The sequence below is a fragment of the Syzygium oleosum genome, unplaced genomic scaffold, assembly GCF_021117445.2.
Source record: "Syzygium oleosum isolate NSW1041296 unplaced genomic scaffold, Sole_v2.1 Sole_v2.01, whole genome shotgun sequence".
Lineage (NCBI taxonomy): Eukaryota > Viridiplantae > Streptophyta > Magnoliopsida > Myrtales > Myrtaceae > Syzygium > Syzygium oleosum.
Window position 1 is genome coordinate 23,735,677 of NW_026607485.1, and position 17,067 is coordinate 23,752,743.

Below are 17,067 nucleotides of genomic sequence, written 5' to 3' on the forward strand. Positions count from 1 at the left end.
TTCATAGACTTTTTACCAATAAATAATTATACAAATGATCCCTAAAATTTTAATTCGTTTAATGTACTCCCTAAACTTCTGCTAAATGTTTGAATTAGGGACTATATTAGACAAATTAAAAATTTAAGAATCACGTTGTACATTGAATTAAAATTCAAGATTTTTTGACTTTTTCAATTATTTCAACCTGATTCGTGAACTCTTTTTTTTTTTTATATAATTGGGTTCCTAACTATAAGTATGTTTTTTTGTTATTTGGTCTTTCTATCAAAATTGCAATCCCCATCAACCATCGTGTAAGGTTGCCTAACTTGACAAAGGCTAGCCAGGGCTTGGCGGCCCTCATCTGTGTGTGGGCGGAACCAACCCCCTGCAATCTCTTCATGCCTCTCTCTCTCTCTCTCTCTCTCTCTCTCTCTCTCTCTCTCTCTCTTAGGGTTTGGTTTTGTCTAAAAAGATTACAATATTGTCTCCAATCAACACATGAAAATTCCATGTAAGTAGATATTTGTCTGCTCAGTGTTGACGTGGTGCGAATGTGTCACTTCACGTCGACATTTCCGTTTTAATTTTAACAAAAGGACCAACTCGATATGTATACACACTTCAAGAATTTCGATTGCACAAAAGAAAATCCAAGCTTCAATTGAACTGGAAGGCATAATGGGTGGACCGCCTATGGTGGGCCAAACCTGGCCCATGAACTACAAATGTCCACAATGTGGTTATTTGCCTCTTACTATAAATAGTAGGCACCCTTTGGAAAAAACTAAAGTGATTTTTATATGCATAACAACACACATCTTCGAAAGTAACGTCTTATCTGTCTTTCTTTCGGAACGCAAGTGGGTACAAAAGACGATTGAAGGACACTCTCAAGTAAGGGTATCAATAGGTCGGGTCGGGTCGGGTTTCTATGATACCCGACCCGACCTGAATCACGAGGGGCGCATGCTTTCTCTGACCTGACCCGACCCAAAACGCATAGAACCCGAAGCGAAAATCCGGGTCGGTTCGGGTTTCGAGGTTTGCGGTTGGGGAGAAGGAGGAGGTGGGGAGTCGCCGGAGGGAGAGGACGGCGGTCTTGGAGGTGGCGCCTCCCCGAGCGAGGAGGAGGTGGGTAAATTGGGTTCTCGGCCGCCGGCGGCAATGGCGCGAAGGACGGGTGGGTGAGGACGCCGATGGCGGAGGACAGGATGGTGGCCGAGCTCCTGATGCGCCTCAGGCGGGATCCCCACCACCACCACGCCGCATCCGCTCCCCCCTCCTCGGCGGCGGCGTCCCTCCTGCCGCTGCCGGGGTTGGGGATCCGGCAGCCGCGATCGAAGGGTCCTCATTCTGGTGCGATGCCGTGTCGCCGGCGAAGAGGTGCGGCGACTCGGTGAGGAACAGCCCCACGACCCCGCTCTCGTGGAGCGCCGGGACCGCCTCCTCCTCCGGCACCGCCGACGGGCTCGACGACTCCAGCTTGCTGGTCTGCAGCTCCTCCGCCTCCACATCTAAGGTAATCTCTCTCTCTGTCTCTCTCTCATCTGGCTCGAGTTGCGCAGAAAGATGCGTGCGTGTTCTTCGATCGGTCGTAGCTCGATGAGCAGCAGCTCCAGCCGACGCCCTGGCCATAAAGCCGCACCGGTCCTCCTCTGACTCGGTCTACTCCGCCATGGTGAGAGAGAGAGAGAGAGAGAGAGAGAGAGAGAGAGAGAGAGAGAGAGAGAGAGAGAGAGAGAGAGAGAGAGGCTGCGATGGTCTGGTGAAGGAGGAGGAGGAGGAAGAAGAAGAGGCGAAGAGAAGAAGAAGAGGGAAGAGAAGAGGAGGAGGAGGAGGATGCGCTAGGGTTTTTTAAGTCACGGGCTGGCTGTCAAAAAAGCCTGGCCCGGACCGACCCAGCCCGAAATAAAGATAATATTCAAAATTTAAAACTATTCTCGACCCAGAGGAGGCTCGCCCCGAAGAAGCCCTAAATTTCGGGGCTGGACTGGGTCGGTCCGGGGCGGGCCGGGCTTTATTGACAGCCCTACTCTCAAGCGCAAAATGGTATTTAATCTGTGATAATTCCGGATATATTTGTTATGTAATATGCATGTACGATTGGTGATACAAGTTGATGATCATTGGGTACGTTTTTCCGCATTGATTGAATTCATTTGGAGTATGTCTATCGGGGAATGAGTTTTTCCCTAGAGAACAATTTGAAAAGGTTTGGGAGCAATGATGCTTATATCGTGAATACTAATCCATGCAGTGAAAACGTTGGAGGTTTAATAGAAAAAAAAATCACAATGGCTAATGAATTAAAGGTTTCTCGTTTCACCAACGGAAATCTTCTAGTGTGGTGGCCTAATTGTTGGAACTTAAACGCAATCTCCAACGTTATAGAGACTTAAGCGCGTAATCATTGAAAATTCACTCGAATGCTTTGATGGTTATAAAAATTTTATGAAGAAAAGGAGCACTGGAGAGGGTAAGACCCACGACGTATTTGGAACCCATCACACCACAACGAGACACTAAGGAATGTTCTCGAAGTGAAACGGACCGAAGTTCTCTAGAAAAAAAATTTTGTCTCTAGAGAAAGTAGCTACTCAAATCTCAATCATTGCCACTTATTCTTAATCACAGTACACTCACCGTAGGAAGCAAATACCTGCGAAGCCAACCATGGCACCATGGAACCACTGGGTCTGCTCCAGTGGCCACTTTTTATAGTTGGAAATGGAAAGATGGGGAGTTCGATTCTCCATCTTCTCTGGAGGATCTATGGATGGGGACATTTAGTTTCAAATGGGATTTCGACTCCTACGTTCTTTGCAAAGAGGCATGACAAAAATTTGAAAATGAGCTGAGAGTTATGGTAGTAGGATAGACAAAAAAAAAAAACCATGGCGCCATGGTAGAAAGGGAGTGCCACGATGTATCTAATTACAAGATTATCCACCCTCTGAATTACGGACCGCCTTAGTTATAAATTCTGGAAGTTATCTGTTTCAGTGGGTAAATTAGAGCCTAATACGATGTCGACCCATTTATGCAGTATTTCCTTATGCTCGTTTCTAAAAATAAAGGACACATATCACTGATTAAGCACCCATTGGTCGGTAATTACAACTGATTATTTTGTGTAAAATCCTGCTAACGCGGACAGCACGTTTCTCATGAGCCACGACACGCGATTACCGAGAAAAGCTGGGACATTTCTGTAATTAAGCGAAAACACCAGGGTCATCCCCAGAATATTTCAACGTCACGTTCCCCATTTTGCCCCTCGCACCGGAAAAGGCACCAAACGGTTCAGCTTCCCCGCGCTTCTATAAATACCATCACTGTGGACTCTCGCCAACTGCATTTATCCATTCGCCTCTGTTTCTCTCTCTCTCTAACTCCTTAGCTTTCTTTCTCTCTCCTAGGGTTTTTCCGGTTTTCCTCTTCGTCCCTGTTCTCGGAACCCTCGTTCCCCTCTCCGATGGCGCAGCAGGAGGTCCTGAACGGCGGAGCGGCCAAGAAAGCCGTCGTGTTCACGGCGGTGAAGCCGCGGCTGGCGGTGGAGGCCCCCAAGGCCGGCGACGCCATCGAGTTCTACAAGTCCGCGTTCGGTGCCGAGGAGCTCGGCCGCACCTTCTACCCCAAGCGCAAGGCCGAGCAGGAGCTCCCACTCGTCCTCTCCGCCCAGCTCGCGCTCGCCGGCACCACCATCCTCGTCTCGGACTGTACGGACGATTCAGCTGCTCCGTAAGCCTTATTCTCACTGCAGAGAGCATAGCTTGAGTACTCCTGTTTCCCTAGATCGTGCTTCGAAGAACCTGCACTACCTCCATGTTGTTCCCGAGACTTTTTCGGCTTCTTCGCTATTTTTCTTCGGCTGATTATTTGGAGTCACGTGTTCTATCTTGTTCATCATCTAGTTGCTTCTGTGTCAGGACGTTTCGGTTAGTTAGAGAACCTGTTGGACCTTGAGTTTCTCCTTATTTTATACCGGAATATGTCCCTCGCTTTAGTTCCGTCTTGTGTTGGCCTAATGCTTGAGCCTCTCTGCTGTACGTGTTTTCCGTTGAACACTCACGGACATGACATTTCGCTCAGCCTTGGGCTTTCTTATGCCGTGCTCACTGGTGTCATTGTGTATATACGCCTAAATCTGGAACGGAAATGGTTTGATGGGTCCCACTCGTTTTGGTGTCTTTAGCGTTCGGTCGCCGATCCACATTTTTGTCAACAGTCTTTTTCGTGTGCGTTATCTCCTCTAGGGTAAATGTGGTCCCATAAAACCCTCGTCCCGGCTTCTGCGCTTGTCCTCCTCTTGTGCTGGAGAACTTTTTTTTTTGTCCCGACTTTTTTTGTCCTTGGAAATAATTTGCATATATTATTATTATTATTATTATTATCTTCTTATTTGCAGTGTGAAGAACGCTGGCGCCGGGTGCGTGCTCTGCCTGGAGACCGAGGACGTGGAAGCCGCCGTCGCGAAGGCTGTGGCCGCCGGAGCTGTGGCGGAGGGCGATCTAGCCGACGAGGCGGATGCGTGCTGCGGTGGCGGTCGCGTCGGGGAGGTCAAGGACCCGTACGGCTTCACCTGGCTCATCTGCTCCCCAGCCAAAAAGTGCGCCGAGGCCGAATGAAGAAGGAGGGGAGAGGAGGCGGAGCAGCAGTAGTTAAGTTTTGTCGTTTTAACGTCTTTGGATAATGAAGGACTCAGTCACTCAGTGCTAGGCTCTACTCTTTTTTTTATCAGTATTAATATGCGTCGCCGTCTCCGTTTCATGTGTTGGTTGCTTTTCCGTCTAACCATCGTCTTTGGTTGGGGGTGTGTGGGGACCCTTCTCTTTTCCGGGAACAAAGAGGCTTCTTTCTCTAGGGTGGTAGGAATTAGGGGGGGTTAGGTGTCATGAATAGGGGGGCAATGAATATGTTGATACGGTCATCATGGTATTTTTACCTGCTGCTCATTTTGAAAATCCGCTTCTCTCTCTCTCTGCACCCTTTAGTAACTTACGTCTGCCGGTTTTATTGACCGGGATGAGCACGGTTTCTTTTGCTGATTTTTAATTACTACCTACAAGAATGCATTCTCTTGTCGTCGATATCAGCCCGTTACGTGTTGACGTTTGTGCATCTTAGTGGAGGAGGGGTAGGGCTTTATCGTTGGTAGTGGGAGGGCTGCAATAAATGTTCAAAGAGAGAGGAGGGCTAAGTAAGAATGATGCAACTTTGGATAGAAGGGTATTTGTGGAGGACGTTTCTACGGATAAGAGGGGGGGCTCGAATGGACTTTTTTTTATTTAGGTTTCATTGCGAGTGCCTCGATGTTCGATTTTTATGATCGCTTTACATGTATAAAGTTTGATTCTATCGCGGGGGGCGATGGTAATAAGAAGCGGTTAGGACACCACCTTTAGTGGTGGCGGTGGTGGGGGGGAAAATATTTAATGGGGTTCGATGCTTCTCTCTCTGTGGGAAGCCTCGGGCAGTGTACTCGGGTGAAAAGGTTGCAGCGAGGGGGAAGACTCGCCTGGACCACCACCCCCCCACTGTAGGAGATGGCGGGTTGAAAAGGTACGTAGCAAGCGTACGCCGAACTTATACGGTACGGTAGTCGACACGCGTCGCCTTATCAGAAGGTTGCGAAGATTCGGTAAAATCTTTTTGTACTGGAGCATGGGATAGGGTTTGGATGGATTGGGACGAATGTGTGGGGCCCGCGGGGGTTCCCGAAACGACCTCGGACGGAGAGTGCTTGTCTTGGGTCAAAAGGCGAACGTCGTACTTCAATGCGAGGAGAAAGACCCAATAATATGGCCCCCTTCCGTGGGAGAGGCGGGAGCCTCGTGATGCCGCCTCCCTCTCGCGCCCCAGGCTCTGCCTCCCCCTTTTGACGATCGATCTTTCAGGTCACGCAATTTGCAGGGGAAAGTCGTGTGTGGGTAATAAGCTCCCTAAACATTGTCCCCATAGCATGGGGACGACGAGTCGTATTTCATCAAGAGCTCAAAATTCAGGGCGTGTTTCCCATGGCTTCGTCATTTCATGTTCGGCTATTCATTCATTTGCGCTTCGGCGTGTCTAGAGCACTAAACGGGTCGTCTTCTTAGGATGTACATACATTCTTAACAAAGTTTCCATTGACTCGAGAACCGAACGCTGTCGGTCAATGAGAACTGCGGAAGCACAATATGAAAATGGGATCAAGTTTCTGACAATCAGAACAAGCACTTTGCGAGCACGCAGACAATTAGACTACAGATAAAAGTGGAAGCGTCCACTAACAGAGTCGAAAAATGACGAGCCACACGAGCGAACTTTCTACAACCAGTCTTTGAGATTTAACTCATGGAGGCTCCCCTGCGTAACCTGCAAAGTAGCAAAAATGGGTTACAATCGTCCCTGCGTGCGCCGAAGCTTAAAGAGTACGTCGAATTGCCCATGCATCCATCTATCAAGGCCATGGAAGCAAGATACCCGACACTAGCATGAGGATCTCACGTTCCAAATTCAATTTCAAAAGGTCTGCTCCTGATTTTAATACCTGGGCCTAGATAACACGAGACCCAAAACTCTTTATAGGCTGAGTGTTACTGCTTTACGTTTTAAAAGCCCAAATGACTATTGAAAGGCCTCGCTTATCATACTCTTTCTTTAAAAAAAAGCCTTTTAAAAACCTATACGAGACGTCACGCGTGTTACTGCTTTGCCATGTCGTGTTCTTATTTATTTGCGTATAATCACGTCAAAGAAAAACAAGTCAATCGTAGCCATTTGCGTGACGAAAAGAGTTCGTACTTTAGCAGTTGGCGGGAGGAGTAAGACCACACTTAGCAGGCAACCCCATGGCGAGATTAGGATCGATCCCCAGAGCCGGCAACACGGCCGAGTTCTTGTACGAGCAGAGGCAGCTCAGGTCCGCCGCCGAGAGCCCCGTGCAGCACTCTGTCGTCGGCTCTGCTGGGTTCGGGTTCGTCACTGCTGGCTTGCAAGCCATCAGCTGATCATCGCTCATCTTGCACAGCGTTATCGCCTCCGAACCTCCCGCCAATGCGACGGCCACAAACACTACAACCGCCAACACCACCATCAACTTACCCGGGGCCATCTTTTAGGAGTGGTTTTGCAGGGTGCTCGTGGAACTTGTGGTTGGAGAAATGTGTCTGCAATGTGGTTATATAGAGAGCAAAAGGTGGGTGCATTATTGTGACGCAGACGTAAAGAAGGACGACCCGTGAAGGAGGAATTTGGAGGCATTCGGAGTTCACGGGGGGCGAGTAATTCCAAGCTTTGGTTCGTTCCTATGAGGCTTCCATGGCCAACTGCTCTGGTGGGGCTTGTTTGTCGGGAAAACGCGACTCATCAAAAGAGGCGATGACGGTGATTCTTGAAGGTTCGATGAGGCCGATCATATGTGTTCGGATTCCCGGGTTTGTCTCGTTAGGTTGGTAACGTCGGCTTATGAAAATATAGTTGGTGGTTCTCAGTTTATTGGCTTCTTTTGTCGCGTCTGTTCTGGATGATGGAGATCGTTGCCCTAACATGATTACAGACCTTCGCGCGTACATCCATCTGATTTCTTGAGTACTGTTCGTGAAAGTTTGAACACATTGATTTGCTCCACATGCAATGGGCCAGTGGACTGCAAGTGTTATGTGGTAGTGACAATCTTGAAGCTCAAGAATAGCTGATGATCCGTTATATTAGACAATAGTCAACTTTATTCGGACAATACGATGCTTACTCATCTTTTTAGTCTGCAAAGTTAGCGGTAGAATCTCACTGCATACATCTGCAGATGCATTTGGTTACTTGTCGCAGAACCCAAAAAAATATACTTGTGTCTGGCGTATTGAACGCCAATTATGATCCAAAAGAAGGGTTGGAAGCATAACCCGTTTTATCCTCGATCTTGGGAAAAATCCATGAAAGACGGGCATAAGCTTAGGTGTTTCGCAGGTCTTAAGCTTCCCACTCACATTGGAGTTGGGTTGGGGTGGGGTGACGGGCTCGCCTAGTAGGCAGTGATGTGCAGCAAAATCTGCAATTTTTAAACTGAACATTTTGTTACGGGTGATCAATACTTTACTAGCACTAGATGCTTTTTTAGCAAGTAAAAGCTACCATGTCTTTTCGATTCCGCCGGAGAATAACGTACACTTTTTTTTTTTGGTAACCGAGGATCCGCCACCATTCCCCGGGGACGAGCCCGCATAGGTAATCGGAGCGTCTATACCTCGGGGAAGACTAGCCCAGCAACCCACCACCAGAGCCCCCCACTTAAATTACGGAACCGAGCGGGGATTCGAACCCAGAACCTCTGTGGAGGGAAGGAAAGCGCCCACCAACTCGGCCATGCGCAAGTGGGACACATTTTTAAATTACACTTTTGGGAGTGTGCAAAAAAAAAAAGAGAATAATTTTGTATTAAATGTGTAAGGACTAAAGAAGGATAGAAATATCGATTTGAATCTTTTAAGCAGTTGAATCTAACATTTGGCAGGACTAGAGGATCTAAATTCAAAATATGAAAATTCTCGTCCGCCACATAATTAACACCTGTTCAATTTATAATAACAAAGGGTGGGTCCATATCAATGGTAGGCATGGGTTTAGAAAATATTTTCTTTAGCTAAAATGTGAGGTTTAAAATTATTTTTTGGGGCTTGTTTTGTGTATAGTTTCGAGTAGCGGTGAAGTCCAAAATGCGAATCAGAGCCAAGAGTTGTCTTTATGAAATTACTGGTGCTCGGGCCAGGGCCACGTACTTCTGGTTTGAAGAAAATGACTGGGCTTTTCACGGGACATTTTCACTGAATTGGCCCATAAAAAGCCCATTGGTTCAGGCCCATGAGGAGGATCTGCTAGCTTATCCTCTCACTTTTGTTCAATTATAGCTAATCCACGAGTTTGGCTTGCTAATCAGAGAGCGAAGTTACATGGTCTGGATTGTCTAATTGATATCTCTTTCGTCTTTGATTGGAATTCTATTTTGGTTGCCGGCTTTTTCGTTCTTTCGGGGTTTAGATTAATTGATTATGTCGATGTTATTCGATATAGGCCCTCGATAATAAAAACTTGGTTACATCTCTTATCAAGTCATCGATCGTGCTGGTGATTTCGCACCCTCCCCTTAATCGAACAAATTGCTGATGTCTACTTCGCCACCTTAGGTTAAAATATTATGCAATTAGTCCATTTTTAGAGCTGAATATTGTTCAAACCTTGACGTTTGGACAAATATATGTACTCAAGAACGTGAGGATGAAAAGAAAAGATGAAGGGAGAGATGGCTTACTTTTCGTGGAGGATTAGATCCAGTAACTGGGGATCTATGGCTGACTGATATTGCTCATCATCATTTTCACAGGGTTCAACAAGCACTTGATATTTCACAATGCTATTGGATCAAATGACAAAGACATTGTTGAGAAAAAGATGGAGGCAACCCCACTTGCATCGGATGGCCTTGCGGTAAGGGGATCGTCCAGTGGATAATTTGTGTTTTACCAACTCGTTAAACCGAACATTCTAATAGTATCTGGGGTAACTCTCAACCCTGTCCAAATCCCTCTGTGACGAGTAATTCACCAGGCCAAATTTACCTACCTGAAATGATTCTCTTGTAAAGAAAGAAAGAAGTGTGAAAAGAAGCTCCACTTATAATTTATTTCGCGTGCTCGTGTCCATCCCCTGCTTTCCTTAATCTTTATTAGTGAAGTAGGCCTTAATGGATCACAGCAAAAGACAACAAAGAAGCATTAATTGGAATCTTCTGTTTTTTCTTTTGCAGGGTTGGTGCTAAGGGAATCAATACTTTGCGCAGGGTGGCATATTCAATCAAGAACAAAAACATGAGAAGTTGATATCTCCATGCGAGGACAAAAGGCTAGCCCTGCATATTCTCATCTGCAACACTTTGTTGTAAGCTTCTTTTGAGCTTTATATGAGGGATGATCATGGTGGAATCGACATTTGAATTGTACGGTGAGTCAGGGTTGAGGACTGAATCTCCCCCAAAGGCACACAAGTGTACAAATGAAGTGGAATAAAGAGAAAATAACCCCCACCCACGTCCCCATTTGGCTATCCGAAGCTCCAAAAAGAGGCCTCTCCCTTGGAGCTTCTTCACGTTCTATGCATCCTTTCTCCTTTTCTTTGTTAAGATTTGAATCAGAGTGGTCGATAGTACCGGGACCCACCGTGGAACTCGGTCGAGCTGAGCCCGAGCCTGTACCCCTCCTCTAGGCTCGAGCTCCATCCAGCTCGAATACTCAATACTCGAAAATCGACTCGAGATCGGTCGAGTATTGCTCGAGTTCGACTTAGCTAGATTTAATTATAGGGTTAATATCATGAAAAACTCCAAACTGATACACCTGTGACAAATTTACCCAAAACTAATTTTTTGACAATAAAAATCACAAATAAGTACACGTGTGATGAATTTAACCCAAACTAATTTTTTGACCACCAAAAATTCCAAACTAATACATATGTGACAAATCTACCATCAGTTAAATTGGATTAATACAAAAAAAATCACAAACCAATACACCTGTAACAAATGGAGGGTAAAACCTTAGACTGGTACATCCGTCAACTGTCACGTGTCATTTAACTAAGCAATTCAACAATAAAATTTAACAGAAACTAACGGAGGGTAAATTTATTATAGATATACCAGTTTAGAATTTTTGGTAAGAAAAAAATTAATTTTGGAGCAAATTTATTATAAATATTTTAATTTGATATTTTTCGTGATATTAAACATTAATTATATATCGGTAATGCACTTTTCATACACGATTAACGGAGTGAGAAAGATAAACTTCCGTAGTTCCAACCACGACGGACTTTTTTGTCGAAGTGTGGTGGTGCCACGTCGTTCGAGGATCATTAACATACAATTTTAAAAGGACTATCTTTCCTTATCTTTCTTTTCGGGTACATAAATTTTTTGCTGACAACCTCCTATGCCTACAACTAAATTAACCGACTCATTAAATTAACTAACCAAACGCACTTTGCTCTGAGCTCAACAGAGACACCCCCGGCACGTCTCCTCATTATCAGCAACGGTAAGCATTAGATTACATTATCATCAAAATTAAGGAAATTACTAAGAAAACACAACGATGAAAACCAATCGAGCATGCAAGCAGGATCAGTTATTATTATCATTATCATTATTATAATTTCCCAGACAAAAATAAAGGGGTGATGATAATAATAAAGGAAAAGGGAAAAAGGGAATGTTGTAGTAAATGAGAAGGGGACAAGTCATTCCTCTGACCTTGTCGCTGCAAGGGCTCGAGCTTTTTTCTTTAAGGCGAGAGGACCGCAGCGTGTGCGCACGGTAACAAACGCAGGCAGCTGCAGCAGCAGCAGCAGAACAACGACCGATCAGCAGCACTTGAACAATAATAAATGACAACTGCAACGAGATAAAAAAAACACAAAGGAAATTGTTGACCTCAGCGCCCGTCTGACTTCGCCCCGTACCAAATCGAATTTAAATCACGTCTTCCGAGCTAATAGCTGCTCGCTCCATGCTTTCGTCGTCGCTTCGGTCGACGAGAGAGAACAGAACAGGGCGACCCCCAATGGACATGGCGCCATGGCACGGAGCACGAAGCTCTCCCCTCTCTCTCTCTCTCTCTCTCTCTCTGGGGTTAAAACGGATATGGGGGGCAAGAGAGGGCATTAATGGGGAGGGAGATGATGATGATGTCGGGTTATGTGTTGGACATGAGACTAGTGGGTTCAATAGGATGGCGTGTCGACCGGGACCAAGAAAAGAGATGCACGAGACTTTCCTTTCTTCTAAAATCCGTGATTGCAATTAATAGTTCAGCAATCGACATGTTGGTCACTGTAGAGTCTCCTCCACCGGTTGCTTGGCGAAATCCCGAGTTTGTTTTTGGGAAGAACGGCTTGAGTTTGGAAGGATGGATTGATGGAGAATACGAGAAATATCGATTGTATTTTGGGGAATCTGTCTAATCAGTCGTTGTAGCGCCTCTGTCCATCTTGTTCCAGGGTCGGGTTTTGCCGTAGGAGAAAGCGGCTAGGATGGAAAAAAGGGTTTTGAAAGTTTTGAAAAACTCGAGATTTTGAAACAAAATTTACATCAATGGAGTTGCCACTGACCAATTTTAAGAAACTTCGGCTAATTGGACAAGTAGGTGCACATGTGGAGGCATTGGTTATTTGCAAAAATATTAGATATTGTGGTCCGGTAGTTCGGTTACTTAAGAGAGGAATTAATGTTCCACGACGCTCTTTCAGTACCATTTTTTGTAATTAGATCCGTTGAATGCAATTATCAAATAATTTCCTAAAACACTGATGCAATTTTGATTTTTTCGATGACGTAATAAAAAAAGTCTTCCTTGACATTCCAACCTTCGGCATGACTTTGTGTGCCATATGAGTTAGTGTTTTGGAAATTTCCCGACCCCTTACAATTGGACAAACAATAGTACCATTCAGTAGTACCATTCGATTGAACTTTTGATGTAGTAATATTTTTTCTGTCAAATTTGATCAAACCTTAGTTCAAAATCGAGTGTCTACAGCTATTTAACAATGTCCTTTGGAATATTCATTAACGCAACCTATGTTAAAGTGATATAGCAAATGTAGCCCTATTAGTTAGCTTCGTCGTTAGATAACGAAGAACGTGTGTGCCGGATGGGCGTACGGTACATGTTCGATTTAAGAAACTCTAAATGTAAAGAATTTCCATGCCTAAACCGTTTATTCATTTATCTAGCTCGCATTCTGCCCTGTCAAAAAAGATTTAAAGGGTCATTTCACAAGAGCATTCCGGGCTGCTCACATGTACAAATCCTTGACAGTACCTAATGAAATCACTTATGTAAACCAACGTTAGTGACATTTACTCATCAAAAAGAAGAAGAAGAAGAAGAGTGCTCCGGAAGGGAACGGGTTGCTTCGAGAAATGGAGAACCAGCCTCAACTCAAAAGGGAGAGAAAGGAAGGAAGAGAGAGAAGCGGCTTTATTCTTGGGTTGCTTTCTTGATGATGCATGGGAATATACATAAAACACAACACAGAGACACCCCCCCGTCCACTTCAGGACTTCAGGATCGTCAGCGACAAACTAGGGCAAAAGCAAAGACCCCCTCCCCTCCTCTCCTGATAAAGAAGGAAGAAAGTTGGGGAAAGATCAGAGGGTAGGGACCAGTCGCAGGCCTGATGTGGAATATCAGAATAATGGAACAGCATCAAAAAGAGGAAGAGAAAGCAACCTCTCACACAGCAACAGCATCTCTCTCTCTCTCTCTCTCTGTATCTGATGTGTGATCTTGTGTGGGAAATGAAGATCACTCATGACTTAATGACCAACCTGTCGCTGTGTTTGCTTCTGTGAACCTTCGTTATCGGTGGCGGTTCAGTTTACCTTTATTGCTCTCTTTTTTACCACCCCCCCCCCCCCATCTCCTCCATTCTGTGTCTTCAATGCTTCCCACATCCCCCATTCCTTATGGCCCCTACCTCAATGCTGCTACTCACCTTCTGCTTTTGTACCTGCTTCTCTTTCTTTATTCACCTTCTCTCTCTCTCTCTCTCTCTCTCTCTCTCTCTCTCCCACCCACCGGCATTGATTAGTAATTCTCAGGACTTGGTGTAAAAATTGGATCGTTTCTTTATGAAGTGTGAGGCTCGGAGCGTAGGTAGGGGTGAGAGCCTGGGTCCGATTCTGTCCGTGACCCGTTTGGTCGATTCAATTATGAAGCTGTTCTGGAGAGAACCGGTTCGACTCTTGGATCCGAGAAGTATGAACCGACCTAGAACCATTAGAGTCCATGTTACAAGATTTGGAACCTTCTTGGAATCAATCTAAATAGATAGGTTCCGAGTTCACGAATTTTGTTTAAAACAATAAAAGTAAATCACTTGTGTAAAATTTTTATTTACATTTTACACAAAAGGTGTGTACTCTATTTTTTTAATACGTAAATGTTTTTACGTTCTACAATAAGCTCTTGTGCAAAATTAAGAAGCTTGCTAATTCTAATAGGGACCCGATCGGTTTAGTTCCTGATCACAGGTTTCTCGAGTCGTGATCACAAAGTTATTTACCGATTCCACAATTAGGACTAATCCACCCTCGAATCGAGACAACATGGGGTCTGGTTCCTTACACCTTAATCTCACATGGTAAGTAAGGACGAGACAATATGCCCACCTTAAAAGCTTTTTTCTTTTTAAAGTAATTAATAGTATTCGAGCCAGTTTTCGCACACTTCAAAAGTTTTGTCGCCTTTTAGATTGAGGTAAATAATTAAAGAATTTCGTGAAAAGAGTGACTTGGACTACTTGTTAAATGGCCGAATGGGTAAAAAATACCCTGTTTTTAAACATTATATATGCAACCAATATATTCAAGATCAAAAAATTTCTTCACACAACATACTTAATGAGTGACTTAAAACATTCATTCTAGGGAAAAAAGAAACATGTTCATAGTTCATTTGTCGATCGGGTGACTTCCATCCGGGTTCACTCAAATCCAGTAAATTCTGCGATCGGGTGACCAAACTTTAATCTTGAGCATCTAATGTATTAAGTTTTTCAATTTTTTAACAATGGATTCACCCTAATAGAAGAATCGACCCATTTTACATACAAGCAAGCTGATGACGTGGCAGGCACACGGTCGGTTAATTTAGATTAGATGTCAAAAGATTAGCCTGATTTTAGTGAAAGGCGTACCCAATTGTAACGGTGCTGAAAAAGCTTGGGGAGCATGGAGAATTCGGTAAAGTTAAAGCGATTTTAACCCTTGTTGACCTCACTGCTTCAAACTTACTGCTCTCTCTCTCTCTCTCTCTCTGCGAGTTCTTGCCTTTTTAAAGAGCCTCCCGTGCCCACCTGCTACCATAAAGTAGCAAGTGAAAAAGAAGACCCAATCTCGAGTTCTCTCTTCTGGTTCACTGAGCTCAAGGTCTCTTCCAAAAGACTCCCCCCCTCTGCAACTTCTTCCGCCTCCAATGGACGTAAGCAAGCGCTTCCTTTCTCTCTCTCTCTCTCTCTTGCCGAGTTCTTGAACTGCGTTGTGCATTGCGCGTGGTTTATGCTCTGTGTGCGCGCGCATGCAGGACTATAACAGGTTTCACATCCCGGCGTTCGGGAGCTGGGACTGCTACGACGGCCTCCCCTTCACCCAGTGCTTCGACGAGGCGTCGGCGAGGCAACCCGGGCTGCTCCGCTACGCTTCTTACTCCGTCGACCGCGACCTCTACGTCGCCGGCGACCTCTACCAGAACGACGTCGTCACTCCCGCCATGATCGTCGTCCCTCGTCGCCGCCGTCGACGGGTCAGTAACGCTAACACCGCAACCCACGGTAGCGACGGCTAACAAAGTCGCGGACCACCGTCGTCCTATTGTTTTTCCTAGTATTAACATGCATTTTCTGGTTTACCAATTACCGCCCCGATATGGATTACTATCTGTGGATAAAATGGTCCAATATTTAGTTAAACGAGCTCACGTGAAAGACAACAAATCTGAAATGAATAGCTAAGATTCTGTTTGTTGCATGGTGACTCATAATCTAGTGATCTTTCTTGGGATATACTCTTTCTTGTGGATGATCCATCATCTTTTTTCTGGGCAAAACCCCTTTTTCCTTTCGCTTTACTTTTCTTATTCTGCTTCTTTCTTTTTCCTGTTCTTTCTAAATGATGGACTTTGGCCTTTGTGGTCGTTGCAGCAGCGTGCATACTCATGGCCACGGGCTGATGCAGGTCTCTTTTTTCTTTTGTTTTTCCCCAGTATGAACAACTTCAATTATTTAAATCAACTGTTGAAACGCACGCTTTTTGGGGAAAGTGAAAAGGCTATAGAAAAAGGAGAAAAGGATTGCTTCCAGGCCAGGGCTTGGCTTGGCTAAGCTCGACTAGCTAGGGTTTCTGAATCACGTCTTGGGAAAGATCAGAAAATTTCATCGGTTTTTTCCCCTTAAATTACTTCACGTACTTGTCATGCTCAAATCAGTCAGCTGGGAAGTTAACTGGCCGATTGGACAATTTATTACGTAGGTGAAAGTTTGAAACACTAAAGTTGCGTTGAGATAGACATGTTTATATACTTCGTGTTCATGTCTCAGTTCGTAGCATTTCATAACATGATTAGTTTATTTTGAATTCGCGATGATCTTGTCATTTCTTAGATCATCAATATATGCTTCTATAAACACGTGAAATCGTTGTAATTTCGTGTAAATACTGCTTGAGGATCTCTTTATCTCGATGATGTGATGGACAAAGTTAATGATATGCGTAATAAACTCGGGTTTTGCGATTTCTTTTCTTCGGCTTAGACTATAAACTAGTCTATTTGTTGTATAACTAGGCATGGTAAACTAGGTGAACCCACAGTGTTTCTTTTGAGGTTCATTTATGGAAACTAGAAGCAACCGAGAGAAAAAGTCAATTATGGTAATCATAACCAAGGGGACAAGATAATGTTATCTAAACGATGTGGTGGGATGGTGATAATTGCAGGCAAAAGTTGGTGACCCGAATCATGATGCCAAAGAAATGAAAGAGAAAAGTTGGGCCAGTGACTTTAAGGAGCCTATGAGCCCTGCTTTTGTATCGAGGCCAACCCCAAAACCAGTCGATGAAGACCTGTACAAAATCCCACCCGAGCTCCTTTATGCCGAGCCCAAGAAGGCATCCACTCTCTACCAGCTTTTCTCATTTTTGTCTCGTCTTCCTTTATTTTAATTACACAAAAGAAGGGTGTAAAATATTTCGATGAAAATGATGTAAAGTCTTATCTTTTGGACATTTTAATGATTACTGTTTTGTTTTGGGTTGCAGAAGAGAGGGTGGAGCTTCTGGTCATGCTGCTTGGTGCCAACCTGTGCTTCATGAAGCTGGGACAGAGAGAAGGGTCTGATAGGAGCAAGTACATATATCTTATATATGATGATGATTGATGATTATGAGGATGAGGGATGATTATATAGATGATCTAAGAGTACATAGGTAAAAATGTTTTTTTTTTTTTTTTTTGGTATGTTTGTGTTCTGCTGTATTTGAATTCCCAATTT

General features: G+C 44.6%; 3 protein-coding genes and 1 long non-coding RNA gene across 4 annotated transcripts; 2 read left to right on the top strand and 2 right to left on the bottom strand.

Moving 5' to 3' along the window:
- Positions 1-3,330: 3,330 nt before the first annotated feature.
- LOC115675968 (uncharacterized protein At5g48480) lies at positions 3,331-4,949 on the top strand. The gene is made up of 2 exons (XM_030598793.2): positions 3,331-3,726; positions 4,394-4,949. The coding sequence occupies exons 1-2, from the start codon at positions 3,461-3,463 to the stop codon at positions 4,611-4,613; spliced, it is 486 nt and encodes a 161-aa protein (XP_030454653.1). The 5' UTR covers positions 3,331-3,460; the 3' UTR covers positions 4,614-4,949.
- A 1,823-nt stretch (positions 4,950-6,772) lies between these two features.
- On the bottom strand, positions 6,773-7,081 carry LOC115675972 (putative lipid-transfer protein DIR1). Its single transcript, XM_030598795.2, has one exon. The coding sequence runs from the start codon at positions 7,079-7,081 to the stop codon at positions 6,773-6,775; it is 309 nt and encodes a 102-aa protein (XP_030454655.1).
- A 4,048-nt stretch (positions 7,082-11,129) lies between these two features.
- Positions 11,130-11,755, bottom strand: LOC130134748 (uncharacterized). Its single transcript, XR_008814272.1, has 2 exons — positions 11,450-11,755; positions 11,130-11,349 (listed from the first exon to the last, which is right to left on the bottom strand). It is a non-coding gene; the product is annotated as an uncharacterized LOC130134748 (long non-coding RNA).
- Positions 11,756-14,841: 3,086 nt separating this feature from the next.
- LOC115675970 (uncharacterized) lies at positions 14,842-17,028 on the top strand. Its single transcript, XM_030598794.2, has 4 exons — positions 14,842-15,002; positions 15,105-15,323; positions 16,514-16,684; positions 16,835-17,028. The coding sequence occupies exons 1-4, from the start codon at positions 14,997-14,999 to the stop codon at positions 16,886-16,888; spliced, it is 450 nt and encodes a 149-aa protein (XP_030454654.1). The 5' UTR covers positions 14,842-14,996; the 3' UTR covers positions 16,889-17,028.
- The last annotated feature ends 39 nt before the right edge of the window (positions 17,029-17,067 follow it).